This window comes from Hyperolius riggenbachi, chromosome 5 (assembly GCF_040937935.1).
Source record: "Hyperolius riggenbachi isolate aHypRig1 chromosome 5, aHypRig1.pri, whole genome shotgun sequence".
Taxonomy (NCBI): domain Eukaryota; kingdom Metazoa; phylum Chordata; class Amphibia; order Anura; family Hyperoliidae; genus Hyperolius; species Hyperolius riggenbachi.
In genome coordinates, this window is record NC_090650.1 from 447225849 (window position 1) to 447252305 (window position 26457).

General features: G+C 48.8%; 1 protein-coding gene across 2 annotated transcripts; it reads right to left on the minus strand.

Moving 5' to 3' along the window:
- On the minus strand, positions 1-25894 carry LOC137517941 (lymphocyte antigen 6E-like). 2 transcript variants are annotated; one of them, XM_068235015.1, is made up of 3 exons: positions 25843-25894; positions 16775-16894; positions 1-245 (listed from the first exon to the last, which is right to left on the minus strand). In XM_068235015.1, exons 1-3 carry the CDS (start codon positions 25892-25894, stop codon positions 40-42), a joined length of 378 nt encoding a protein of 125 aa, XP_068091116.1. In that variant the 3' UTR covers positions 1-39. The 2 variants fall into 2 exon arrangements, 1 of the variants encoding a protein (XP_068091116.1); XR_011020717.1 differs by lacking the exons at positions 16775-16894; positions 25843-25894 and adding an exon at positions 12482-12527 and having other exon boundaries at positions 157-245.
- Positions 25895-26457: the final 563 nt, after the last annotated feature.

Genomic DNA, 26457 nt, shown 5'->3' on the forward strand with positions numbered 1-26457 from the left:
TTGCCTAGTTACTTCAGTGTTTATTGCATATAACAAACATTACAGGGACTGTTTCAGGAGGACCCCCAACAGCCCCAGGGCCACAGCCAGGATGGTGTAAGTGGATTTCACACTGGAGGCCCCACTGACGTTGCACAGATCGGTGCTACAACAGGTCACACCACTGGTAAAGACGACCAGGTTCACGCCGGTTGCCGTGCAGACATTGGTGCAAGACTTGGTGATGGTGGCTCCACTGAGGCTTCCTGTAAGGGGACAAAGAGGAGAGGGAGACTGAGCAATGTCATATGAGCATACAACCAATAATAAAGAACAAAAAAAAAAAGCCTTCAACTTGCACTTTTGGGAGCTTAAAGGGAAGGTCCAAGCAAAAAAAAAAAATGAGTTTCACTTACCTGGGGCTTCTACCAGCCCCATGCAGCCATCGTGTGCCCTCGTAGTCACTCACTGCTGCTCCAGTCCCCCGCCGCCAGCTAGTTCTGCTTCTACCAGCCCCATGCAGCCATCCTGTGCCCGCGCAGCCACTCACTAATGCTCTGGTCCCCCGCCACCAGCTAGTTCTGCTTCTACCAGCCCCATGCAGCCATCCTGTGCCCTCGCAGTAACTCACTGCTGCTCCAGTCCCCTGCCACCCGCTAGTTCTGCTTCTACCAGCCCCATGCAGCCATCCTGTGCCCTCGTAGTCACTCACTGCTGCTCCATTCCCCCGCTGGCAGCTTTCTGACCTCGGAGGTCAGGACCGAATTGCGTACATTTTTACACACTCCCGCTAGTGCAGGAACATTAACACATACATTTTTACGCGTTAGTGGTGCAACGCGTACATTTTTGTTCCTGCACTAGCTGGAATGCGTAAAAATGTATGCAATGTAGCCCTGACCTCTGAGGTCAGAAAGCTGCCAGCGGGGGACTGGAGCAGCAGTGAGTGACTACGAGGGCACAGGATGGCTACATGGGGCTGGTAGAAGCCCCAGGTAAGTGAAACTCATTTTTTTTTTTTGCTTGGACCTTCCCTTTAAGCTGATATGACCCTGATGCCCAAGGGTCGCCGATTCAACAAACCAAGATCAGCAGCACCACTCTTGAAGAAATAGCTCTTTATTCAGACCCATAATTAAAACCACATGTAAAAAAAAATAAAAAATGGGCTTAGATGCAGCTACAGCCCGCTGTTTCGAACGCTTCTTTGTCAAGCTGCAAGCTCATAATGACATGCTGGATAGACCACTTTATATACTGACCAATCAGCAGGTTCCTGTAGTAAGGAGGACCTGATGGGGAACTGCAGATAAAAATGGAACTTCCTCTGACATCGCCAATGACATCACTTAGGGGAGGTAATCGCTGGTAAGGGAGAGTAGGCTTGGCCAAGAAAACAACTTCCAACCAACGAGGGCTGTAGGTGACTGGATAGTATAATGGTTAAAGGCTCCATAATGGTTAAAGGCGAGTTTGCTGGCAGAGCACAGTGATACCATGTAGTGTTGGGCGAACACCTAGATGTTCGGGTTCGCGAACGTTCGCCGAACATGGCCGCGATGTTCGGGTGTTCGCGCCGAACTCCGAACATAATGGAAGTCAATGGGGACCCGAACTTTCGTGCTTTGTAAAGCCTCCTTACATGCTACATACCCCAAATTTACAGGGTATATGCACCTTGGGAGTGGGTACAAGAGGAAAAAAAATTTGAAAAAGAGCTTATAGTTTTTGAGAAAATTGATTGTAAAGTTTCAAAGGAAAAACTGTCTTTTAAATGTGGAAAATGTCTGTTTTCTTTGCACAGGTAACATGCTTTTTGTCGCCATGCAGTCATACATGTAATACAGAGAAGAGGTTCCAGGAAAAGGGACCGGTAACACTAACCCAGCAGCAGCACACGTGATGGAACAGGAGGAGGGTGGCGCAGGAGGAGAAGGCCACGCTTTGTGAGACACAACAACCCAGGCCTTGCATGAGGACAAGAAGCGTGCGGATATAGCAATGCTTTGTACCGCCATGCAGTCATAAATGTAATATAGATGAGAGGTTCAATAAACAGGGACCGGCAACGCTAACCCAGCAGCAGCACACGTGATGGAACAGGAGGAGGCGCAGGAGGAGAAGGCCACGCTTTGAGACACAACAACCCAGGCCTTGCATGAGGACAAGAAGCATGCGGATAGCATGCTTTGTGCCGCCATGCAGTCATAAATGTAATAAAGATAAGTGGTTCAATAAACAGGGACCGGCAACGCTAACCCAGCAGCAGCACACGTGATGGAACAGGAGGAGGGTGGCGCAGGAGGAGAAGGCCACGCTTTTTGAGACACAACAAACCAGGCCTTGCATGAGGACAAGAAGCGTGCGGATAGCATGCTTTTTACCGCCATGCAGTCATAAATGTAATAAAGATAAGAGGTTCAATAAACAGGGACCGGGCGTCAACCCTAACCCAGCAGCAGCAGACGTGATGGAACAGGAGGAGGCGCAGGAGGAGAAGGCCACGCTTTTTGAGACACAACAACCCAGGCCTTGCATGAGGACAAAAAGCGTGCGGATATAGCAATGCTTTTTGCCGCCATGCAGTCATAAGTGTAATATAGATGAGAGATTCAATAAACAGGGACCGGCAACGCTAACCCAGCAGCAGCAGCAGCACAGGTGATGGAACAGGAGGAGGTGCAGGAGGAGAAGGCCACGCTTTGTGAGACACAACAACCAAGGCCTTGCATGAGGACAAGAAGCGTGCGGATATAGCAATGCTTTTTGCCGCCATGCAGTCATAAGTGTAATACAGATGAGAGGTTCAATAAACAGGGACCGGCAACGCTAACCCAGCAGCAGCAGCAGCACACGTGATGGAACAGGAGGAGGCGCAGGAGGAGAAGGCCATGCTTTTTGAGACACAACAACCCAGGCCTTGCATGAGGACAAAAAGCGTGCGGATATAGCAATGCTTTTTGCCGCCATGCAGTCATAAGTGTAATACAGATGAGAGGTTCAATAAACAGGGACCGGCAACGCTAACCCAGCAGCAGCAGCAGCACACGTGATGGAACAGGAGGAGGCGCAGGAGGAGAAGGCCACGCTTTTTGAGACACAACAACCCAGGCCTTGCATGAGGACAAAAAGCGTGCGGATATAGCAATGCTTTTTGCCGCCATGCAGTCATAAGTGTAATACAGATGAGAGGTTCAATAAACAGGGACCGGCAACGCTAACCCAGCAGCAGCAGCAGCACACGTGATGGAACAGGAGGAGGCGCAGGAGGAGAAGGCCACGCTTTTTGAGACACAACAACCCAGGCCTTGCATGAGGACAAAAAGCGTGCGGATATAGCAATGCTTTTTGCCGCCATGCAGTCATAAGTGTAATACAGATGAGAGATTCAATAAACAGGGACCCGCAACGCTAACCTAGCAGCAGCAGCAGCACACGTGATGGAACAGGAGGAGGCGCAGGAGGAGAAGGCCACGCTTTGTGAGACACAACAACCCAGGCCTTGCATGAGGACAAGAAGCGTGAGGATATAGCAATGCTTTTTGCCGCCATGCAGTCATAAGTGTAATACAGATGAGAGGTTCAATAAACAGGGACCGGCAACGCTAACCCAGCAGCAGCAGCAGCACACGTGATGGAACAGGAGGAGGCGCTGGAGGAGAAGGCCACGCTTTTTGAGACACAACAACCCAGGCCTTGCATGAGGACAAAAAGCGTGCGGATATAGCAATGCTTTTTGCCGCCATGCAGTCATAAGTGTAATACAGATGAGAGGTTTAATAAACAGGGACCGGCAACGCTAACCCAGCAGCAGCAGCAGCACACGTAATGGAACAGGAGGAGGCGCAGGAGGAGAAGGCCACGCTTTGTGAGACACAACAACCCAGGCCTTGCATGAGGACAAGAAGCGTGCGGATATAGCAATGCTTTTTGCCGCCATGCAGTCATAAGTGTAATACAGATGAGAGGTTCAATAAACAGGGACCGGCAACGCTAACCCAGCAGCAGCAGCAGCAAACGTGATGGAACAGGAGGAGGCGCAGGAGGAGAAGGCCACGCTTTTTGAGACACAACAACCCAGGCCTTGCATGAGAACAAAAAGCGTGCGGATATAGCAGCAATGCTTTTTGCCGCCATGCAGTCATAAATGTAATACAGATAAGAGGTTCCATAAACAGGGACCGGCAACGCTAACCCAGCAGCAGCAGCACACGTGATGGAACAGGAGCAGGCACAGGAGGAGAAGGCCACGCTTTGTGAGACACAACAACCCAGGCCTTGCATGAGGACAAAAAGCGTGCGGATATAGCAGCAATGCTTTTTGCCGCCATGCAGTCATACATGTAATACAGATAAGAGGTTCCATAAACAGGGACCGGCAACGCTAACCCAGCAGCAGCAGCACACGTGATGGAACAGGAGCAGGCGCAGGAGGAGAAGGCCATGCTTTTTGAGACACAACAACACAGGCCTTGCATGAGGACAAAAAGCGTGCGGATATAGCAGCAATGCTTTTTGCCGCCATGCAGTCATAAATGTAATACAGATGAGAGGTTAAATAAACAGGGACCGGAAACGCTAAACCATCCCAGATGTTCATTGGTCATGTTACTTGGTTGGGGTCCTGGAGTGTTGCGTAGTCGTTTCCAATCCAGGATTGATTCATTTTAATTTGAGTCAGATGGTCTGCATTTTCTGTGGAGAGGCGGATACGCCGATCTGTGACGATGCCTCCGGCAGCACTGAAACAGCGTTCCGACATAACGCTGGCTGCTGGGCAAGCCAGCACCTCTATTGCGTACATTGCCAGTTCGTGCCAGGTGTCTAGCTTCGATACCCAATAGTTGAAGGGTGCAGATGGATTGTTAGACACAGCTACGCCATCTGACATGTAGTCCTTGACCATCTTCTCCAGGCGATCGGTGTTGGAGGTGGATCTGCACGCTTGCTGTTCAGTGGGCTGCTGCTGCATGGGTGTCAGAAAATTTTCCCACTCCAAGGACACTGCCGATACCATTCCCTTTTGGGCACTAGCTGCGGCGTGTGTGGTTTGCTGCCCTCCTGGTCGTCCTGGGTTTGCGGAAGTCAGTCTGTCGGCGTACAACTGGCTAGAGGAGGGGGAGGATGTCAATCTCCTCTCTAAAGTCTCCACAAGGGCCTGCTGGTATTCTTCCATTTTGACCTGTCTGACTCTTTCTTCAAGCAGTTTTGGAACATTGTGTTTGTACCGTGGATCCAGAAGGGTATAAACCCAGTAATTGGTGTTGTCCAGAATGCGCACAATGCGTGGGTCACGTTCAATGCAGTCTAGCATGAATTGAGCCATGTGTGCCAGAGTCCTACCAGAATCCTCATCATCCTCTTGTGAGCGTTGTGATAGTTGTTGTGATGCATCATAGTCGTCACCTTCTTCCTGGTCTGCTTCTGCTGACCATTCGCGCTGAATTGTGGAAGTCCAACGTGCACCGCTCTGGCCCTCGTCAGTGGTGGCAGGAAATTCCTGCTCCAACTCCAGCTGTTCCTCCTCCTCTTCTTCGTCATAGCTGCTGGGGCCAGCGTTTCCTGAGGCGGATGGCCTGATGTTGGTACCATCACGCTGATCGTTTTCTCCTTCAGATTCCCCCAGTTGCATCATGACAGCTGTTTCCTTGATTTTCAACATTGACCTCTTCAGTAAACACAGCAGTGGTATGGTAATGCTGACTGAAGAGTTGTCACTGCTCACAAGCAACGTGGATTGCTCAAAATTTTGAAGGACTTAGCAGAGGTCCAACATGTTGGCCCAATCGGATCCACAGAAGCTTGGCAGCTGGCCGGATGCGCCTCAGTACTGCGCCGTCATGTACTGGACCACTGCACTCTTCTGCTCGCAAAAGCGGGCTAGCATGTGCAGCGTAGAATTCCAGCGCGTAGGGACATCACACAGCAAGCGATGGTGGGGGAGATTGAAGCGCTCCTGCATCTTGGCGAGTGCCCCCGAAGCAGTACTGGAATTTCTACAATGTTTGGCCACTCGACGCACCTTCAACAGAAGATCGGCCACGCCTGGGTATGTCCTCAGGAACCGCTGAACTACTAGGTTCATCACGTGCGCCAGGCAAGGGATGTGTGTCAGCTTAGCCAACCTTAAAGCGCGAATGAGATTACTCCCATTATCACACACAACCATGCCCGGTTTCAGGTCCAGCGGTGCCAGCCACAAATCCGTCTGTTCCTTTATTCCCCTCCAAATTTCCTCCCCTGTGTGCTGCTTATCCCCAAGGCAGATCAGCTTCAGCAACGCTTGCTGACGCATGCCAACAGCTGTGCTGCACTGCTTCCACGATCCTACTGCTGCTGGTGCTGGGTTAGTGTTTCCGGATGAGGTACAGCTTTGAGATGCGTTGGAGGAGAAGGAGTCAGAGAGGTAGGTGCTGCTGTTGTTATCCAGTGGGAGGGACGGCGGTGCAGCTGTTTGCGGCGTGGGCAACACCCGCGCCGTAGCAGGTGAGGAATCGCTGCCAGGCTCCACAAGGTTCACCCAGTGCGCGGTAAGGGAGATGTATCGACCCTGGCCGAACGCACTCGTCCAGGTGTCAGTGGTGAGGTGAACCTTGCAGGCAACGGCATTCTTCAAGCTTCGGGTTATTTTGCTGACCACGTGCTCATGCAACTCAGGCACTGCAGAGCGCGCAAAGTGGTAGCGGCTAGGAACCACGTAACGTGGGATGGCCACTGACATCATGCCCTTGAAGCTGTTTGTCTCCACCAATCGATATGGCAGCATTTCGCAGGCCAGAAGCTTGGCTATGCTGGCTGTTACTGCCACGGCCCGGGGGTCATTTGCTGGAAATTTCCTCTTGCGCTCAAACATCTCCGAGACAGACAACTGAACCGTAGGGCTGCACACTGAAGGGCTGTTGGTTGTTGTGTTTGGTGAACACTGGGAGACCTCAAGAGCACTAGTCCGGAAAGTGACAGTGTCAGCGTCGTCTGATGTTTGTGAATGTTGTGAACCACGCAATGGCTGGGCTACTGCTGCTGCTGATGCGGGTCTGGTGGTGAGTCTGGTGAACCCAAGGGAGACAGTGTTGCTGGTACCCTGTCCTGCCGCGTTTGCCCACAGAGTGGGATGTTTGGATAGCATGTGGCGGCTCATGCTGGTGGTGGAGAGATTGTTAATACTTTTCTCCCTGCTCAGGCGGGTCTTGCACACCTTGCAAATCGCCATGGTAACATCCTCAGTGCAGTCTTCAAAGAAAGCCCAGACTTTGGAGCACCTGCCTTGCTGGCGATTTCTGTTTGCGCCTCTTTTGCCTCTCACTTGAACTTCCACGCTTGTGGTGCCTGAAATTGCGCGCCGCCTACCTTGTGGCACAAGGCGAACTCGTGCAGCAGTCGGTTCTTCAACAGACTCATCTGTGCTGCTACGACGGCGATGTTCTCCTTCACATACAAAATCTGGGTCTGTGTCCACATTGTCCATACCCTCCTCTTCCATCTCCTCAAACTCGTCATATGTCATTGTGGGGTGCCGCCGCCGTGGAGTAGAGCTCCCCAGAACAACCTCTGTGCAGCTCACTCCAACGTCGTCTTCCAGAGCTTCTCGGCCGACCTCCTGCAATTGCAACCCCTCCTGCCCAACTTGCTCTGGAATTTGGGTTTCAAAGTCCTCGGTCTCGCCTTGTATTTCAGTGCCCGGTGCATTTTCCACAGTTAATGGTTGTGAATCCGGGCACAACATTTCTGGCTGTTCCTCCATTGACCTTTCAAAGGTGGAAGTTTGTTGGCCTGGGAATAGCTCCTGCGAATACCCCATTGTGTCCTGAGGTAATTCATCGGACTGGTTATCTGGCAGTTGTGTGCGTGGTGTCGCTGCCGGTTGTGTCAGCTTTGTGCCCACTGGCTCCTTGTAACTGGCTGAGGACTCGGACCTCGTGCGTGATGTGCTGGTGCTGCTTAACCCACTGCTGGACGCTTGAGAGGTCATCTAAGTAATTATCTGGTCCTGTTCTTTTGGATCTGTAAGGGTTGTTGTCCTGGACAACATGGGCGGTATTGAGTGGGTTTTCTTGGGTGCTCCCCTGTGGCCTGTACGTGAACCGTCAGGGGAAACACCTCTTCCCTTGCCCCTCCCTCTTTCACCGGATTTCTTCCTCATTTCGCTTATCCTTAAAGTACACGCTGACTGGCAGCAGTACAGTGGCAGTACAGAAATGCTATACAGTGGTGGGTGAGCGGTGTACCACTATTGCCAGCAGCGACACAGAGCACAATGCTATACAGTGGCGGGTGAGCGGTGTACTACTGTTCCCAGCATACACAGAGTGGCAGTAAACACAATGCTATATAGTGTGGCTGAGCTGTGTACACAGAGTGGCAGTAAACACAATGCTATATAGTGTGGCTGAGCGAGCGGTGTACTACTGTTCCCAGCAGACACGGGGCTTGATTCACCAAGCGGTGCAAAGTGTTTGCACGCTGGTGAAAAGGCCCTTATCACGCCTAAACTCACTTTAGGCATGATAAGAAGAAACTCGCGCGAAGTTACCGCGCGTACGCACGTAAGTGCGCGCGCAGCACCCGACGCTTCGCGCGAAGCTCCCATTAAACCCTATGGGACTTTGCGAACGCGCGAAGAGCAGGAAAAAGCGGTGATAACTCAGTGGTGAAAAGGTCATCACGCCTAAAGTCTTTTAGGCGTGATAACTGGGTTATCACCGCTTTGTGAATCGAGCCCACAGAGTGGCAGTAAACACAATGCTATATAGTGTGGCTGAGCGGTGTACACAGAGTGGCAGTAAACACAATGCTATATAGTCTGGCTGAGCGGTGTACACAGAGTGGCAGTAAACACAATGCTATATAGTGTGGCTGAGCGAGCGGTGTACTACTGTTCCCAGCAGACACAGAGTGGCAGTAAACACAATGCTATATAGTGTGGCTGAGCCGTGTACACAGAGTGGCAGTAAACACAATGCTATATAGTCTGGCTGAGCGGTGTACACAGAGTGGCAGTAAACACAATGCTATATAGTGTGGCTGAGCCGTGTACACAGAGTGGCAGTAAACAATGCTATATAGTGTGGCTGAGCCGTGTACACAGAGTGGCAGTAAACACAATGCTATATAGTCTGGCTGAGCCGTGTACACAGAGTGGCAGTAAACAATGCTATATAGTCTGGCTGAGCCGTGTACACAGAGTGGCAGTAAACACAATGCTATATAGTCTGGCTGAGCGGTGTACACAGAGTGGCAGTAAACAATGCTATATAGTGTGGCTGAGCCGTGTACACAGAGTGGCAGTAAACACAATGCTATATAGTCTGGCTGAGCGGTGTACACAGAGTGGCAGTAAACACAATGCTATATAGTGTGGCTGAGCCGTGTACACAGAGTGGCAGTAAACACAATGCTATATAGTCTGGCTGAGCCGTGTACACAGAGTGGCAGTAAACACAATGCTATATAGTGTGGCTGAGCGGTGTACACAGAGTGGCAGTAAACAATGCTATATAGTCTGGCTGAGCGGTGTACACAGAGTGGCAGTAAACACAATGCTATATAGTCTGGCTGAGCGGTGTACACAGAGTGGCAGTAAACAATGCTATATAGTCTGGCTGAGCGGTGTACACAGAGTGGCAGTAAACACAATGCTATATAGTCTGGCTGAGCCGTGTACACAGAGTGGCAGTAAACACAATGCTATATAGTGTGGCTGAGCGAGCGGTGTACTACTACTGTTCCCAGCAGCGACACAATGACCGGGGGACCCTGGCTAGCCTGGCTGGAGAGAGAACTACCCTGCCTGCCTACCCAAAGCTAAACCCACAGACAAATGGCGGAGAAATGACGTGGATCGGGTATTTATTTACCCGAACCACGTGAACCGTTCGGCCAATCAGAGCGCGTTCGGGTCCGAACCACGTGACCTGTTCGGCCAATCACAGCGCTAGCCGAACGTTCGAGGAACATTCGGCCATGCGCTCTTAGTTCGGCCATGTGGCCGAACTCGAACATCACCCGAACAGGGTGATGTTCTGCAGAACCCGAACAGTGGCGAACACTGTTCGCCCAACACTAATACCATGGTCATTAAACTAGGTTTGGTGCGTTTGGCAGTGTGGGTCTGAGCTGGATCATCCACAAGGCAGTTGCCCAGGGCCTGGAGAGAGTATGGGGCCTGATGGATGCTTCCCTACCAAATCTAACAACAAAAAAGCCAGGTGACCAGCAGTGGCGTACAACAATGCAATCTTGCCCAGGATCCCGTTTCACCTCAATCCTTATCTGGTGTGGGCAGGTGCCAATTACTGCTGGAAACATGAAATCAGCATCTCCATAAAAGCTCATCAGAAGAGGGAAGCTGGAAGATTTCCTGCACTGACTCTGGACTTTATTATAGTGGACAAACCCCAGCAGATGGCTCCTCAAATCACTGCCTGTGGAAGCTTCTCACTGCACCTCAAGCTACTGTGCCTGTACACTGTCCCTCCAGACTCTGGGGCAGAAATCACTGAGCCCCGTTGCAAAACTTTGCATGCGACGTCCGCTCTTCTCTGCAGCGCCTCACATGACTTCATGGTTAGCTCAGGAAGTAGAGTAGGCTCTGCAGAGGAGAGTGGACGTCATACAGAACACGGAATAGGCAAGCTCGCCATCCCTGCCCAGCCGCTGCTTTCATTGCTGGAGCCCGAGGTGATGGGGGAGTCGGGCCCCCCTCCCCACTGCTACCTGCTGGTCCACGTTCCTGTGCTGAGCCCCTTCCTGCCCAAAAAAGCCCCCTCAGGCTTCTTCCCCTAAGGGCCCCCCACATTTGCATCCTTTGCAGGGGTGATTGTTACACACCTGCTGTGGGGCATTGGTTATCAAATAAAATGTACTTTCCTCTGAAAAAAGGATAAACGAGCTGCATTCCAGTCCCTTTACTCCTTCAAGCAAATCAGAAATAACATAACATGGGGGGGGGGGGGGGGGGGGAACCATACCCAACATTACTTCTATGGAGAGGGGAAACTGTAGGTCCTGATAAGCCATCCCATTCCTCTCATGGTCCCTGCGTTCCAGCGCTGATGGCCCCCATTTATATCTGCCGCAACGGGAGACCATGTGCTCCTGAAGACAGGGCCGGAGCTACCATAAGAAAAAATGGGCAATTGCCCCAGGGCCCCAGAGCCTGTAGGGACCCCCAAGGTGTCCCTCCCCCATCTTAACTGTTTCTTCCCAGGGACTCTGCAGAGTCTTTGGCAGAGTAGCGTCTCATCTGTGCTGGCGGGCAGGTGAGACTCTACACTGACATAGACACTGCAGAGGTCCTAGGGAGCAGAGTTAAGTTGGGAGGTGATTGGGGGAGGGTCAGCAGCCATCTCCGGGGGCCCAGGAGAAAAATTTGGCTGCAAAAAAAGGGCCCCTAATTACACTTTTTGGTCAGAGGGTGTCTGTTATGGGGCCCCCAGGCTAATTTTGCCCTAGGGCCCAATTCTTACTTGAACGGCCCTACCTGAAGATGAGCAGCTTTGTACTGCGCATACAGGAGCCCATGTGCTCCTGAAGATGGGCGGCTCTGTACTGCGCATACGGGAGCACAGTATGGAGCAATCTGTCTCCAGGAGCACCCAAAGCCTGCAACAGGAAGGAAGGGGACTGTCCCTCCAAAGGAAGGACAGTTTGGACCTACACTGCAGCCCATGTCCCGGATACATTGGTGTTTGGTGGCTCTTGGAGCACTGACTCCAGCCACAGTCCGCTCCTGATGTCCGACCCAGTGAAATTATTCAACCTGCTGAAGACGTGCAGATCCATATTACGCGAGTCCAAGCTTGCCCGGTCTTCAGAAACACTCAAAGTTGTGAGTGCTTCCAAACCCTTCCAAGGACAGGGGACAGCAGGGAAAGGAGGAGCCAGAGAGAGGACGGGAAGGCACTACTGGATCCAGAGCCTCCCCTCTAAAAGGACACCTGTATCTAAGTAAATAATAAAACCCTGAGATACTCTCTGTATCCTAATGAGGGTGCGCCAGTCCTCAGCCAGCTGATTGCAGCACTGTAACCCACAGCAACAATAATATTTACACTCACCCACCTGTGCAGGGGCACTAGCGGCTTTCCCCTGCGGCGGGAACAGCTGAGCGAGATCGGGTCTGCTCTACTGCGCAGTACTGCGGACCCAATCGGCCATCTCCACTGGAGCCCGAGGGAAAGGCGCTAGTGTGCCTGCCAGCAACAGAAAGCTGTCTTTTTGGGGGTCCCATCGCTGGATCTCCTCTGCTGAGGACAGGGAAGCCTCCTTGAGTGCAAGAAGCTTTCCCCTCCTGAAGTTCCCAAGGCCAGATTTATACTTTTGGTGCCCCTAGGCTAAGGATTCCTCTTTTCCTCCGGCATGGTCTGACATCGCTGTACACAGCAGCCTCCTGCCCCTGTACAGCTAACAAAGGCCTCAGTTCACTAAGCTTATCTCCTGTTTATAATAACGTTTCTAGAGTTATTACCATGGCGATAAGGCATAATGGCCTCAATTCACTAACCTTAACTCCTGTCTTTAATAACTCTTCTGAGCTGTTTTACAGTTATCACCATGGTGATATAATTGTGATAACTGTAAAACAGCTCAGAAGAGTTATTAAAGACAGGAGTTAAGGTTAGTGAATTGAGGCCATAGGCCACAATTCAGTAAGCTTATCTCCTGTCTTTAATAACGTTTCTAGAGTGGTCACCATGGCCAGGGCCGGCCCTAGACTTTTTGCCGCCTGAGGAAAAATTAGAAAAAATCGACGCCCCCTCCCCCCTCCCCCCCCGTCCGTGGTTGGGGGGGCCGCCGAGCTGGAGGGGTAGCGGGCAGGAAGGGGGTATTGGGCCTAGCAGTGGGGAGGGGGGTCGGACCCCCCCCCCCCCCCCCTCGTCTGGGTACCTCGATCTGCGCTCCCCTCCAGCTTTAAAAAGCGAAGCACCAGCTCTATGATTAAGAGGCAACGGGCGGGGATCACTCACCTTTTCCGTGTTCCAGCGTGCGCTCCACTGACATCACTTCCTGCAACGCTGTCCACTTACAATACAGTGGGCGGCGTTGCAGGAAGTGACGTCAGTGGAGAGCATGCTGGAACGCGGAAAAGGTGAGTGATCCCCGCCCGTTGCCTCTTAAAAATAGAGCTGGTACTTCACTTTTTAAAGCTGGAGGGGAGCGCAGATCGGGGGACCCAGGCGAGGGAGGGGGGGTCCGACCCCCCTCGCCACTGCTAGGCCCAATACCCCCTTTCTGCCCGCTACCCCTCCAGCTCAGCGGGCGGCCCCCCGCACCCGCCTGTCTGCCACCCCCCCCCAGAAATGCCGCCTGAGGCAAATGTTTCACCCCGCCTCATGAGAGGGCCGGCCCTGACCATGGTGATGAGGCATATCGTATTCAGGAAACATTTTACATCAGGCAAACCTAAAGTTAACTCTTCTGTCTTTAAGTTACCTCTTCAATCCTTAAAATAACTCCATAGATAAAGACAGGCTGTTTATTAACTGTGTGTGAAAACAACTACAGAGGAGGTAAATTAACTACAGAGGAGGTAAATTAACTACAGAGGAGGTAACTTAAGGAATGAAGAGATAAGATAACTCTCACCGTGAAAACTTATTTCTACACCTTAATAAGGCAAGATCGATGTGTGGAGGTAAGTTTTCTCTTGCCTTATTATCTCCAGCATGCTCTTAGTGAATTGAGGCCATAGTCTTGGTGCGCCGTATCAATTGTTATGTATAGAGTGCTTGGGGGGGGGGGCAATGTACCCAAAAGGCCCACAGTTTCTTAGCTACGCCACTGACAAACATTTGATTATAAAATAAAGGGAATATAGCAGAAATAAACGTTACCCTGTGTGGGAGGACGCAGTCCCGATGATTGATCAGGGTATATCCTAGCTTGGCTCTACCTCTGGGGAAATACGCCTACTGGCTCAGAGAGCTGGCTTTTATAGGAGGGAATGTAACCTGGGGCTACCCAATATTCCAATCTAATTTCCTCTTATTCTACTGTATAAAAAAGGGTGACCTCATCATTGGTACATCCAGGCTTACTGTAACATGCAGCCATCAGAATTTCCGGCATCCTCTTCCTATTCAGGTGTTTACAGATGACAATACAGTGTTTTGCATTGACCAAAACATAATAATTGCCAGCTTCCTTATTCTAGGGGGGTATGGAATGACGGCTGGCTAGGTGGAATGTTTTAATGTCATTGCAGGCAAATTTCAAAGGAAATGCAAATGCATGCCCCCAGCACAGCAGATGGAATATCCTTCCCTCTTCGCAGGATGTCATACGACGCATAAACACACACATGCAATCCACGAGGTAACGTGTAACCAAAATGCAATCCACATGAGGTCACACAAGATGGCTTCCATGTCTCCTATGGCCCAGTGCTTTTCAACCTATGGTACGCGTACCAGCAGTGGTACTTTGTGTCTGGCCAGGTGGCAAGCTCTGTGGAGATGAAAGGAAGTGTGGGCTGGTTGGGGAGATCAAAGGGAAAAGTGATTTAGGGCTGGTCCAGTGCCTGGTGTAATTATGTTTGTTTTTGTATAAGACAATGTGAAGTACTAGGCTAGCTGATAAAAGTGCAATTACAGAGCAATGAGAGGGCAAGCTGGGAAATCTACACAGCATGATACAGAGCTTGCCTGGAGGGTCTGTGGGAAAAAAAATCTGTCTTGTCTCTCCCCATTGTTATAATGACTGCATGTGTGGATAAGGTGTTAAACAGGTTGAAAAGTTTTTGACAGTCCCGAGACTCCAGGAGGGCTGCTTTCTGACTTGTGAGAGACTGGCAGGGACAGGGGTCCTATTACCAGCAAGTAGCCTCAGTGTGATGTGGGACTGCAATACAGATTAGCTCTCAGCTCCATCTCAGGCTATTCTCAGTCTCTCTCTACTCCTCCTCTCTCTGGGCTAGTGCACGCCAAAATCACAATAGCTATTGCTAGCAATTTGTGAGTGCGATTTTGTGAAGCAATTTTCAGAGTGATTTTTTAATAAATCGCTCCAAAAAATGTCACATGCAGTGCGTTTGTTATTTTGATAAAAATCACAATGCTGCTGTGAGAGCACCGTCATAGGGTAACATTAGCCAAGCGCTTGCAAATCACTGTCAATTTGAAAAACGCTGAGAAGCCCTCTTGGTGCGCACCAGCCTCCCTCATTCACCTTTGTTTCCCTCTTCCCCTAGTGCTGGCTGGCTGTGTCTTCTTGTCATACAGGAAAGCTAAATAAAAGTGCAATCCTGGCGAGGCAAACATCTTCTTCCCTCTCTTTCAGCTTCCCCCCCCCCCCCCCCCGCCCCCTCTCTCTCCTTACTGTTTCTCCCCTTCTCTGCATAAGTATTTCTATGCCACCACCAGTGAGCTGGGCGCAGGGTGAGCCGAATGACGGCTCTCCCTGCTGCTACTAAACTCCCCGGCGACGTTAAATACTATTCCCCCTCTGAGTCTGTACTTTACCTGTCACACTATCCCTTGAATGTTCTTGCTGTATTTCCGCAATGACACCCCATGTGACTCCTGGCATATACGATGTGGGGTTCGTGTATACGATGTAAGCCACGCGGACGTAAGCTTCACGTCCACAGCGGCAGCAGCCAGAGACGCAAGTACGCGATAGTCACGTCCCTGCAGTTTGGGTGGTCTGCAGGCGATCGTGCGGGCAGATGCCTGCGATCACACTGCTGCAAGCAGGAGGGGGGGGGGGGGGGGAATAGGCTGCAGAGGACAAAAGTCCCCTGTGCTAATCCGAGCATGTCCGCCGAGAATAAACACTGTTTTTGTTCAAAAACAATGTTTATTCTTTACACACAGCCACGGCGCCATCTCCCGCCACTGATTTCCGCCACCAATCGTTAAATTTATGAATGGAAACAATGTTTCCATTCATAATCTCCCCGCCGGCACTGTGATCTGAGGCTTCCGATGGAATCCCACGTCAGTTCCCTTAGTTACAATGTAATGATACATTCCTATTAGCCTACGCTAATAGGATTTTTGCTTAGCGGGGACATCTTGTGGCCAAATAGTAAAATAATAATATCTATGACAGGAGGGCATATCATTATTAAATATTGGGTTAATTATTAAAAATTAGTGATGGATTAAAACAAAAATGCACCTTTATTTCCAAGTAAAATATTGTCACCATGCATTGTATTAGGGATAACATTTTAACGTTGCAATAACTGGGACAAAAGGACAAATAAAGCGTGTGGATTTTAATTATGGTAGCATGAATTATTTTAAAACTGTAATGGCTGGAAACTGAAAAATAATGAATTTTTTCCATTTTTTTTTTTCGTATTATTTGCATCATAATGCATTTAGAATAAAATAATTCTTAGCATAATGTACCACCCAAAGAAAGCCTAATTGGTGGCGGAAAAAACAAATTATAGATCACTTCGTTGTAATAAGTAGTGATAACGTTATTGGGGAATGAAGAGGAGGAGCGCCGACAGGTGAAAATTCCTCTCGTCCATAAGGTGAAAAATACCTGCAGGCTGAAATGGCTAAAGGGGCACCTATACCTGGCTACCTACCTATACTGAGGGTGGGTTTTTTACACCGTAGCTGTAACTTTAAAATTATCAGGTACTGTGAAGGGGAGGGGGAGGGGGGCACTTTCTCACAAGTTTGCCTCGGGCAGCAAAAAGTCTAAAACCGGCCCGAGTACTCTCGAGCAACTCTTCGGCCACCGCAATACAATAATACTCTTGAAAACAAAGTATTGGGGGATATAGATGTTGCATGAAGGAACCTACTCTCTGGTGACAGAACGGCGGTTCACTTACCGAGGCCTCCGGCCACCACGGACGTCATGCAGGTGGTGTCGGTGGACGAGCAGGTAGTCGCAGTCATGCAGTTGGAGTTGCTGCTCTGGGAGGAGCAGGTGTAACATTTCAGCGATAATGCTGGAGGAACAACAAGATGCAAAAACATCATTCTATGGATGTATTAACAGAATGTTCAACAGACACAATACTGGAAATAAAAGACATTTAAAGTGAACGGGAGGTGAGAGTGATATGGAGGCTGCCATATGCATTTCCTTTAAATAACACTAGTGGGCGATATAGTTGGAAAAAATAAGTGCCATTAGCTGCAAATAAACCCAGCGCAGATCTTCATGTTTGCAGCACAGAGAGAGACAAATGTAGCACTCACTAAGCATGATGGGATTTATATGTGAGCTGCCTGTAGGGGGCAGCTTCACAGAGGGCCTTATTCACAAATGTAGCGATCTGACGATTAGCATTATTTCTGCTTAAAGGACACCTGTAAGCTATTACAAAAACTAAATAAAAATAAAAAAATAAATAAGCACCTTACCTGGGGCTTCTAGCGGCCCCCACAGACATCCTGTGCCAGCGGCGGGACTAAACGATCCTCCGGTCCCCCGCCTCTGATCACTTCCATTTTTCACGGCAGGATGCTCCCGGCACCGTGAGCAAGGATGGGCATGGCCAGGGCCGCGCTGGCACAGCGGCTGGCAACATTAAAGTCGCCGAAAACGGAAGTGATCCGAGGCGGGGGACCGAAGGATCGTTTTGTCCCGCTGCAGGCACCGGATGTCTGTGGGGGCCGATAGAAGCCCCAGGTAAATTCAACTTTTTTTTTTTTTTAACCACTTAATGACAAGCTGACTTTTTATAAGTCAGACAGTGCTGCTGCCGCTGTGCGCTCCCGCATGTGCAAAAAACACCACCAAAGAAAAAAATACACCTTTATTTGCAAATACTATATTGTCTCCATACTTTGTACTAGAGACATAATTACAATCTTGTGATAACCAGGACAAATAGGCAGATACAATGTGTGGGTTTTATGTACAGTAGCAGTGTTTATATTAAAACTATAGGGGAGGAAATTGGAGAGATAGTGTATTTTTTCATTGTTTTTCCCCTTTAAAATGCATAGAAAATAAAGTAATTGCTTAAAACAAATATCAACCCCAAAAAGCTTAATTGGTGGTGAAAAATAAAAACAGATCTAGATCATGTCATTGTGATTAGTAGTGATTAAGCTATTGGCAAATGAAAAGGATGAGCACTGAAAGGGGAAAATCGCTCGTCCGTTAGGGTAAAAACCGCTTTGGGGTGAAGTGGTTAATATAGCTTACAGTTGTCCCTTAAAGAGACTTTGTAACAAAATTTTCAGCCGTATTTCTTCTATCCTATAAGTTCCTATACCTGTTCTAATGTGGTCTGTCTTACTGCAGCCTTTCCTAGTTGCACAGTGGCTATATTATCTCTGTTATATAATCTAATCTTTCCTTTGTCAGCTTTGTCAGGCTCAGGCAGGAATGTGCTGCTCTGCTTGTGATAGGATAGAAGTTATACACACCCTCTCTACGCCCCCTCCAGACTCTGTGTGAGTCACAGACTGAGCTCCTCTCAGCCTATCACAAGCTGGTTAGCAGCCATGTCTTTTGTTTGTAAACACTGCCTAAAACTAGCAATTACAAAATAGGATTGCAGCAGGGAGTGGCAGAAACAGCACAGAGGGGCCCAGGAGAACATAAGGAAGAGAACGGTATGCTTTTTATTGTAAGAATTTTAGAGTACAGATTTTTTTTTAAATAAACACCAGTCTTCAGACCTGTACAATCAGTATGATGTGTGTTCACCTCCGTATTCCCTTAGGCTGGCATCACACTAGGGGCTGCACTACATAACACAACATCTCTGGTGGTCTGTAGCATAAAACGGGCAAAAGGACAACTGACCAATCTGCACCTTCATTGACTAAAGCTACATACCCATGGGAAGATTAGATTGGGGAATTCTGCCGACAAACAGTCTTTCCCCGATATTCCAACATTGCGATCGGTGGGACACAAATCATCGCTTGAATAAACAATACTGCCATTATAGTCCATTGACTTTAGCAGAAGACTGAACAATTGTTCCTGAGGAGATCCATCAAGATGGGCTTTCAAAACAAACAAGCATCATGGTCTGGCCATCTCCAACCATCGTTTCAGAAAAATATGTTAAACGATGGTTACACAAGACAAATCGGCAAAATCTACTATATATATATATATATATATATATATATATATATATATATATATATATATATATATATATACACATACATATATATATATATATATATATATATATATATATATATATATACACATACATATATATATATATATATATATATATATATATATATATATATATATAGTCATGTGTTTCGCCTTGAGCGATTTGAAGGGAACCTGGTATACAGATCCCTTACTACCTGGGATGATATGTTCTGGGGGTCTCGCGTCCCCCCTGCACACATGGGCGGAGCTACAAACAGCCAATCAGATTTCACCCATTCATGTCAATGGAAAAAAAATGTAAAAGGCTGCCATTCTCACAGTTGGCACTGGGTGACCGAGGTAAAAAAAAAAAAAAAGAGAGAGAGAAAGTGGGCGGAGCATAAATCAGACATCAAATTACAGTCATTCATTTTACATGGGAAAATGTAAACTGCAGCCATTCTTACACTGGTAATCGCAGGGTTCTCAAACTTCCCACAGTTGCTCACTGGGTGAATGAGATTAATATTCAGAAAAGTGGGTGGAGTCTACAACAGCCAATTAAAATTCAACTATTGATTTTCAAGGGGAGTATTTAAATTGCTGCCATTCTTACACTGTTAATGGCAGAGGCTTCAAACTTGCTACAGTCGGTCATTGGGTGACTGGGGCTCAAATTCAGAAAAGGGGTGGGGTCCCGAAAAGCCAGATTTGCTTGATTTCAATGCAAAAATTTATATTGATGCCAAGGATCCCAAACCTCATAAACTTGGTCATTTAGGCCCCATTCACACTTGAGCGTTTTGCCGCTAGCTTAATGAAACCGTATGGGCCCATTCTTACTTGGGCGATTTGCGGTAATCGCCGCAAATTGCAAATGCTTCGCCTGCACCATTTTCAGGCGATTTCCCGGCGATCGCGTTTCAGTGCTATAGAAGCGCTAACGCGATCGTGGCAAAATCGCCGCAGTATTCAGTGATTTTTCCACATGAAATCGCAGAAAAATCACTCCTGCAAGGTGCCGGCAAAAATCGCCGGTGTTTTGCAAGTGTGAATGGGGCCTTAGTGTTTGTGCATCAAGGTTAAAAAAAAAGTGGGAGGAGCCAACAACCACCAAATGCATACGCGGGCAATGATGGGTCTTCAGCTAGTCATTTATAAAAACTTGCCGTGTGTATGGACCGTAACATTGTGCGTGTGTGATTAGGGTATGCAATTATTGCAACTCTCTGCATTCTAACAGAGATTCCATCTCAACACACAAGGTATAAACTATTCATGGATCCCACAGTGCGCAAATCACCATCAGTACTACAAAGCGCAAATCACCATCAGTACTACAGAGCGCAAATCACCATCAGTGCTACAGTGCGCAAATCACCATCAGTACTACAGTGCGCAAATCACCATCAGTACTACAAAGCGCAAATCACCATCAGTACTACAAAGCGCAAATCACCATCAGTACTACAGAGTGCAAATCACCATCAGTGCTACAGTGCGCAAATCACCATCAGTACTACAGTGCGCAAATCACCATCAGTACTACAAAGCGCAAATCACCATCAGTACTACAAAGCGCAAATCACCATCAGTACTACAAAGCGCAAATCACCATCAGTGCTATAGTGCGCAAATCACCATCAGTACTACAGTGCGCAAATCAGTATCAGTACCACAGAGCACAAATCACCATCAGTACTACAGAGCACAAATCACCATCAGTGCTACAGAGCGCAAATCACCATCTGTACTACAGAGCGCAAATCACCATCTGTACTACAGAGCGCAAATCACCATGAGCACTACAGTGCACAATGCTTTCTGCCTGAAATTACCGACTCCAGTATGACCGTGCCCACATGCACAATGCTTTCTGCCTGAAATTACCAACTGCAGTACGACCGTGCCCACATGCACAATGCTTTCTGCCTGAAATTACCGACTCCAGTATGACCATGTCCACTTGCACAATGCTTTCTGCCTGAAATTACCGACTCCGGTATGACCATGTCCACTTGCACAATGCTTTCTGCCTGAAATTACCAACTGCAGTATGACCGTGCTCACATGCACAATGCTTTCTGCCTGAAATTACCGACTCCGGTATGACCGTGCCCACATGCACAATGCTTTCTGCCTGAAATTACCAACTGCAGTATGACCGTGCCCACATGCACAATGCTTTCTGCCTGAAATTACCGACTGCAGTATGACCGTGCCCACATGCACAATGCTTTCTGCCTGAAATTACCGACTGCAGTATGACCGTGCCCACATGCACAATGCTTTCTGCCTGAAATTACCAACTGCAGTATGACCGTGCCCACATGCACAATGCTTTCTGCCTGAAATTACCGACTGCAGTATGACCGTGCCCACATGCACAATGCTTTCTGCCTGAAATTACCAACTGCAGTATGACCGTGCCCACATGCACAATGCTTTCTGCCTGAAATTACCGACTCCAGTATGACCGTGCCCACATGCACAATGCTTTCTGCCTGAAATTACCGACTGCAGTATGACCGTGCCCACATGCACAATGCTTTCTGCCTGAAATTACCAACTGCAGTATGACCGTGCCCACATGCACAATGCTTTCTGCCTGAAATTACCAACTGCAGTATGACCGTGCCCACATGCACAATGCTTTCTGCCTGAAATTACCAACTGCAGTATGACCGTGCTCACATGCACAATGCTTTCTGCCTGAAATTACCAACTGCAGTATGACCGTGCCCACATGCACAATGCTTTCTGCCTGAAATTACCAACTGCAGTATGACCGTGCCCACATGCACAATGCTTTCTGCCTGAAATTACCAACTGCAGTATGACCGTGCTCACATGCACAATGCTTTCTGCCTGAAATTACCAACTGCAGTATGACCGTGCCCACATGCACAATGCTTTCTGCCTGAAATTACTGACTGCAGTACGACCGTGCCCACATGCACAATGCTTTCTGCCTGAAATTACCAACTGCAGTATGACCGTGCCCACATGCACAATGCTTTCTGCCTGAAATTACCGACTGCAGTATGACCGTGCCCACATGCACAATGCTTTCTGCCTGAAATTACCAACTGCAGTATGACCGTGCCCACATGCACAATGCTTTCTGCCTGAAATTACCGACTGCAGTATGACCGTGCCCACATGCACAATGCTTTCTGCCTGAAATTACCAACTGCAGTATGACCGTGCCCACATGCACAATGCTTTCTGCCTGAAATTACCGACTCCAGTATGACCGTGCCCACATGCACAATGCTTTCTGCCTGAAATTACCGACTGCAGTATGACCGTGCCCACATGCACAATGCTTTCTGCCTGAAATTACCAACTGCAGTATGACCGTGCCCACATGCACAATGCTTTCTGCCTGAAATTACCAACTGCAGTATGACCGTGCCCACATGCACAATGCTTTCTGCCTGAAATTACCAACTGCAGTATGACCGTGCTCACATGCACAATGCTTTCTGCCTGAAATTACCAACTGCAGTATGACCGTGCCCACATGCACAATGCTTTCTGCCTGAAATTACCAACTGCAGTATGACCGTGCCCACATGCACAATGCTTTCTGCCTGAAATTACCAACTGCAGTATGACCGTGCTCACATGCACAATGCTTTCTGCCTGAAATTACCGACTGCAGTACGACCGTGCCCACATGCACAATGCTTTCTGCCTGAAATTACCAACTGCAGTATGACCGTGCCCACATGCACAATGCTTTCTGCCTGAAATTACTGACTGCAGTATGACCGTGCCAACATGCACAATGCTTTCTGCCTGAAATTACCAACTGCAGTACGACCGTGCCCACATGCACAATGCTTTCTGCCTGAAATTACCAACTGCAGTATGACCGTGCTCACATGCACAATGCTTTCTGCCTGAAATTACCAACTGCAGTATGACCGTGCCCACATGCACAATGCTTTCTGCCTGAAATTACCAACTGCAGTATGACCGTGCCCACATGCACAATGCTTTCTGCCTGAAATTACCAACTGCAGTATGACCGTGCCCACATGCACAATGCTTTCTGCCTGAAATTACCAACTGCAGTATGACCGTGCCCACATGCACAATGCTTTCTGCCTGAAATTACCGACTGCAGTATGACCGTGCCCACATGCACAATGCTTTCTGCCTGAAATTACTGACTGCAGTATGACCGTGCCCACATGCACAATGCTTTCTGCCTGAAATTACTGACTGCAGTATGACCGTGCCCACATGCACAATGCTTTCTGCTTGAAATTACCGACTGCAGTATGACCGTGCCCACATGCACAATGCTTTCTGCCTGAAATTACTGACTGCAGTATGACCGTGCCCACATGCACAATGCTTTCTGCCCGAAATTACCGACTGCAGTATGACCGTGCCCACATGCACAATGCTTTCTGCCTGAAATTACCGACTGCAGTATGACTGTGCCCACATGCACAATGCTTTCTGCCTGAAATTACCAACTGCAGTATGACCGTGCCCACATGCACAATGCTTTCTGCCTGAAATTACCAACTGCAGTATGACCGTGCCCATGTTCACAGTGTTTCTGCCTGAAATTACTGACTGCAGTATGACCGTGCCCACGTTCACAGTGTTTCTGCCTGAAATTACCGACTCCAGTATGACCGTGCCCACATGCACAATGCTTTCTGCTTGAAATTACTGACTGCAGTATGACCGTGCCCACGTTCACAGTGTTTCTGCCTGAAATTACCGACTGCAGTATGACCGTGCCCACGTTCACAGTGTTTCTGCCTGAAATTACCGACTGCAGTATGACCGTGCCCACGTTCACAGTGTTTCTGCCTGAAATTACCGACTGCAGTATGACCGTGCCCACGTTCACAGTGTTTCTGCCTGAAATTACAGTTTTATCACTTGTACATAAACTGTATAATTTGTCAGTAACAATGTGTGTTAGTTTGGAGGTATATAGTATGCAATTAAAAATAAATAAATAATAATAATCAGCCTTAATTACCGATTTATAAGCTGTAAGTACCTGGCGCTATTTTTCACGTCACACGCAGTCTCATGCAGTCACACGCAATCACATGCAGTCTCACGCAGTCACATGCAGTCACACGCAGTCTCATGCAGTCACATGCAGTCTCATGCAGTCTCACGCAGTCACATGCAGTCTCATGCAGTCTCATGCAGTCTCATGCAGTCTCATGCAGTCACATGCAGTCACATGCAGTCTCATGCAGTCACATGCAGTCTCATGCAGTCACATGCAGTCACACGCAGTCTCATGCAGTCACATGCAGCCACATGCAGTCTCATGCAGTCACATGCAGTCTCATGCAGTCACATGCAGTCACATGCAGTCACATGCAGTCTCATGCAGTCACATGCAGTCACATGCAGTCTCATGCAGTCTCATGCAGTCTCATGCAGTCACATGCAGTCTCAAGCCTTCTCAGCTGCGTTTTCTGGACTTTGGAATTTTTCCACAGAAAACAATATCTTAGGCACCTTTTCCACCATTTTTTTTAAATTATTACCACACTTTTTACTGACCTGACCTCTACTCGCACTTGAAATTTTTTGGGTGAATGTGGAAATAATGAAAAAAAAAAGTAATTATTTGTTAAAATGTCTTCACCGCACATGTATTGTGAATGGAGGCAAATGTGTGGCTGAGAATAAGCCCCAACATACCACAACCAGGATTGTAACAATCGCTCCGCAATAGATGCAGCTGAGAGGGAGTGCGCTGGTGGAGGAGCCTGGGGGGCCTGGTGGCTAAGGGGTCTGCCCAGGGCCAGGAGGAAGGGTCCGACTCCCCGCTCCCTTACCTCGGGCCCCCCCTTCAGCACTCCCCCTCCAGAAATTAGCGCAGTGGCAGCAGGCAGGGAACAACTCACCTCTTCCTGGCTCCAGGCAACGGAGCTCTGTGTGCCGCCGGTCTTCTGTTTCTCCACGCCACTCACTCTACCTCTGCCAATCAGGAAGTAGTACCAACAGCATTGGAGAAATAGAAGACCAGTGTCACGCCAAGTTCCATCGCCTGGAGCCAGGAAGAGGTGAGAGGTTTATTGGGGAGCACTGAATGGGGGCCCGAGGTAAGGGAGGACGAAGGCGGGCCCCCTCCCCACAGCTGTGTGTGCCGGCTGCTCCCCCCCTGGGGGCACCAATACCTGGCTAACTATACTGGGGCCACCTATACCAGCCCACCTATACTGGGGGCACCTATACCAGCACAGCTATACTGGGGGCACCAATACCAGGCTACCTATATTGTGGGCACCTATACATGGCTAACTATACTGGGGCACCAATACCTGGCTAACTATACTGGGGCACCAATACCTGGCTAACTATACTGGGGCCACCTATACCAGCCCAGCTATACTGGGTCTACCTGTAGCTGGCCACCTGGCTACCTATACTGGGGGGGGGAGGGGGGCACCTATGCCAGGCTACCTATACTGGGGGCACCTATACCAGCCCACCTGTAGCTGGCTACCTATACTAAGGGCACCTATACTGGGGCCACTTATACCAGCCCACCAATACTGGGGCCACCTATGCCTAGCTAGATATTATTATACTGAGGGCACCTATTATACTGAGGGCACCTATACCTGGTTATCTATATTATAAATATGTTTCTTTTAATAACCTGCATGGGCCTGACTTTCCAATTTTTGCTGGAATGGGGGGGATGGGGCCCATCCAAAGTTTTGCAGGGGGGGGGGGGCAGTGTTTTTTAGTTACACCCCCCCCCCCCCCCTGACCATAACAACCAAGTAAACGTCATTAAACATGTGCTGGACGTACCTGAACCAATGCAGAGGGCAGTGAGGAGGAGGATGCTGCTGTAGCTTGCCATTGTTTGTCCAGGCGCTGTCTGTGTTGCTCTGAAGTTCTGGTCCTTATATTAAGCTATGCTGTTATTGTATGCAGGTATGTCAGTTCCAGGAGAACCAGTTTCTGGCCTCTCCTACAACTCCCCAGACATTGAGGACATCTACTGACAAGCACATAATTATGGGCGATTGTCATGGGCATCAGGTGTGAACCCCCCGCCGTGTTGCTGCAGAGATTGACATTTGTCACAACAATTTGCTGCTGGGAGTTTTCTATGAAATAAAACTACCTCATGTTACTCTCCAGGCAACACATAATAGACTTTGGATGCCCACAGCTAGGGCTGACCAATGCATTGATGCAGATTATTCTGAGTTTAATCCATGGCTTTATGCAAATTCCATGTGCAACTTTATGCAAGATGTAATTGGATTGGTCCATTTTCAATCTGCTAAACTTTGCATACATAGCTTGCATAGTCCTGCATCACCTCAGAATGATTTGCTCCTCACAGATTATTCCTCACCAAAACCATCCATAGAGGTGATTTCAGACCCTGTCATACGCTATTTCTGAATAAAGGTG

Excerpts from the sequence above, each read along its gene's own strand:
- LOC137517941 (XM_068235015.1), bottom strand. The coding sequence starts at position 25,894 with ATGGCAAGCTACAGCAGCATCCTCCTCCTCACTGCCCTCTGCATTGGT. Across the intron at positions 16,895-25,842 it reads TGCCCTCTGCATTGGTTCAG|CATTATCGCTGAAATGTTAC; the intron begins GTACGTCCAGCA and ends TTGTTCCTCCAG. Across the intron at positions 246-16,774 it reads CGTGGTGGCCGGAGGCCTCG|GAAGCCTCAGTGGAGCCACC; the intron begins GTAAGTGAACCG and ends GTCCCCTTACAG.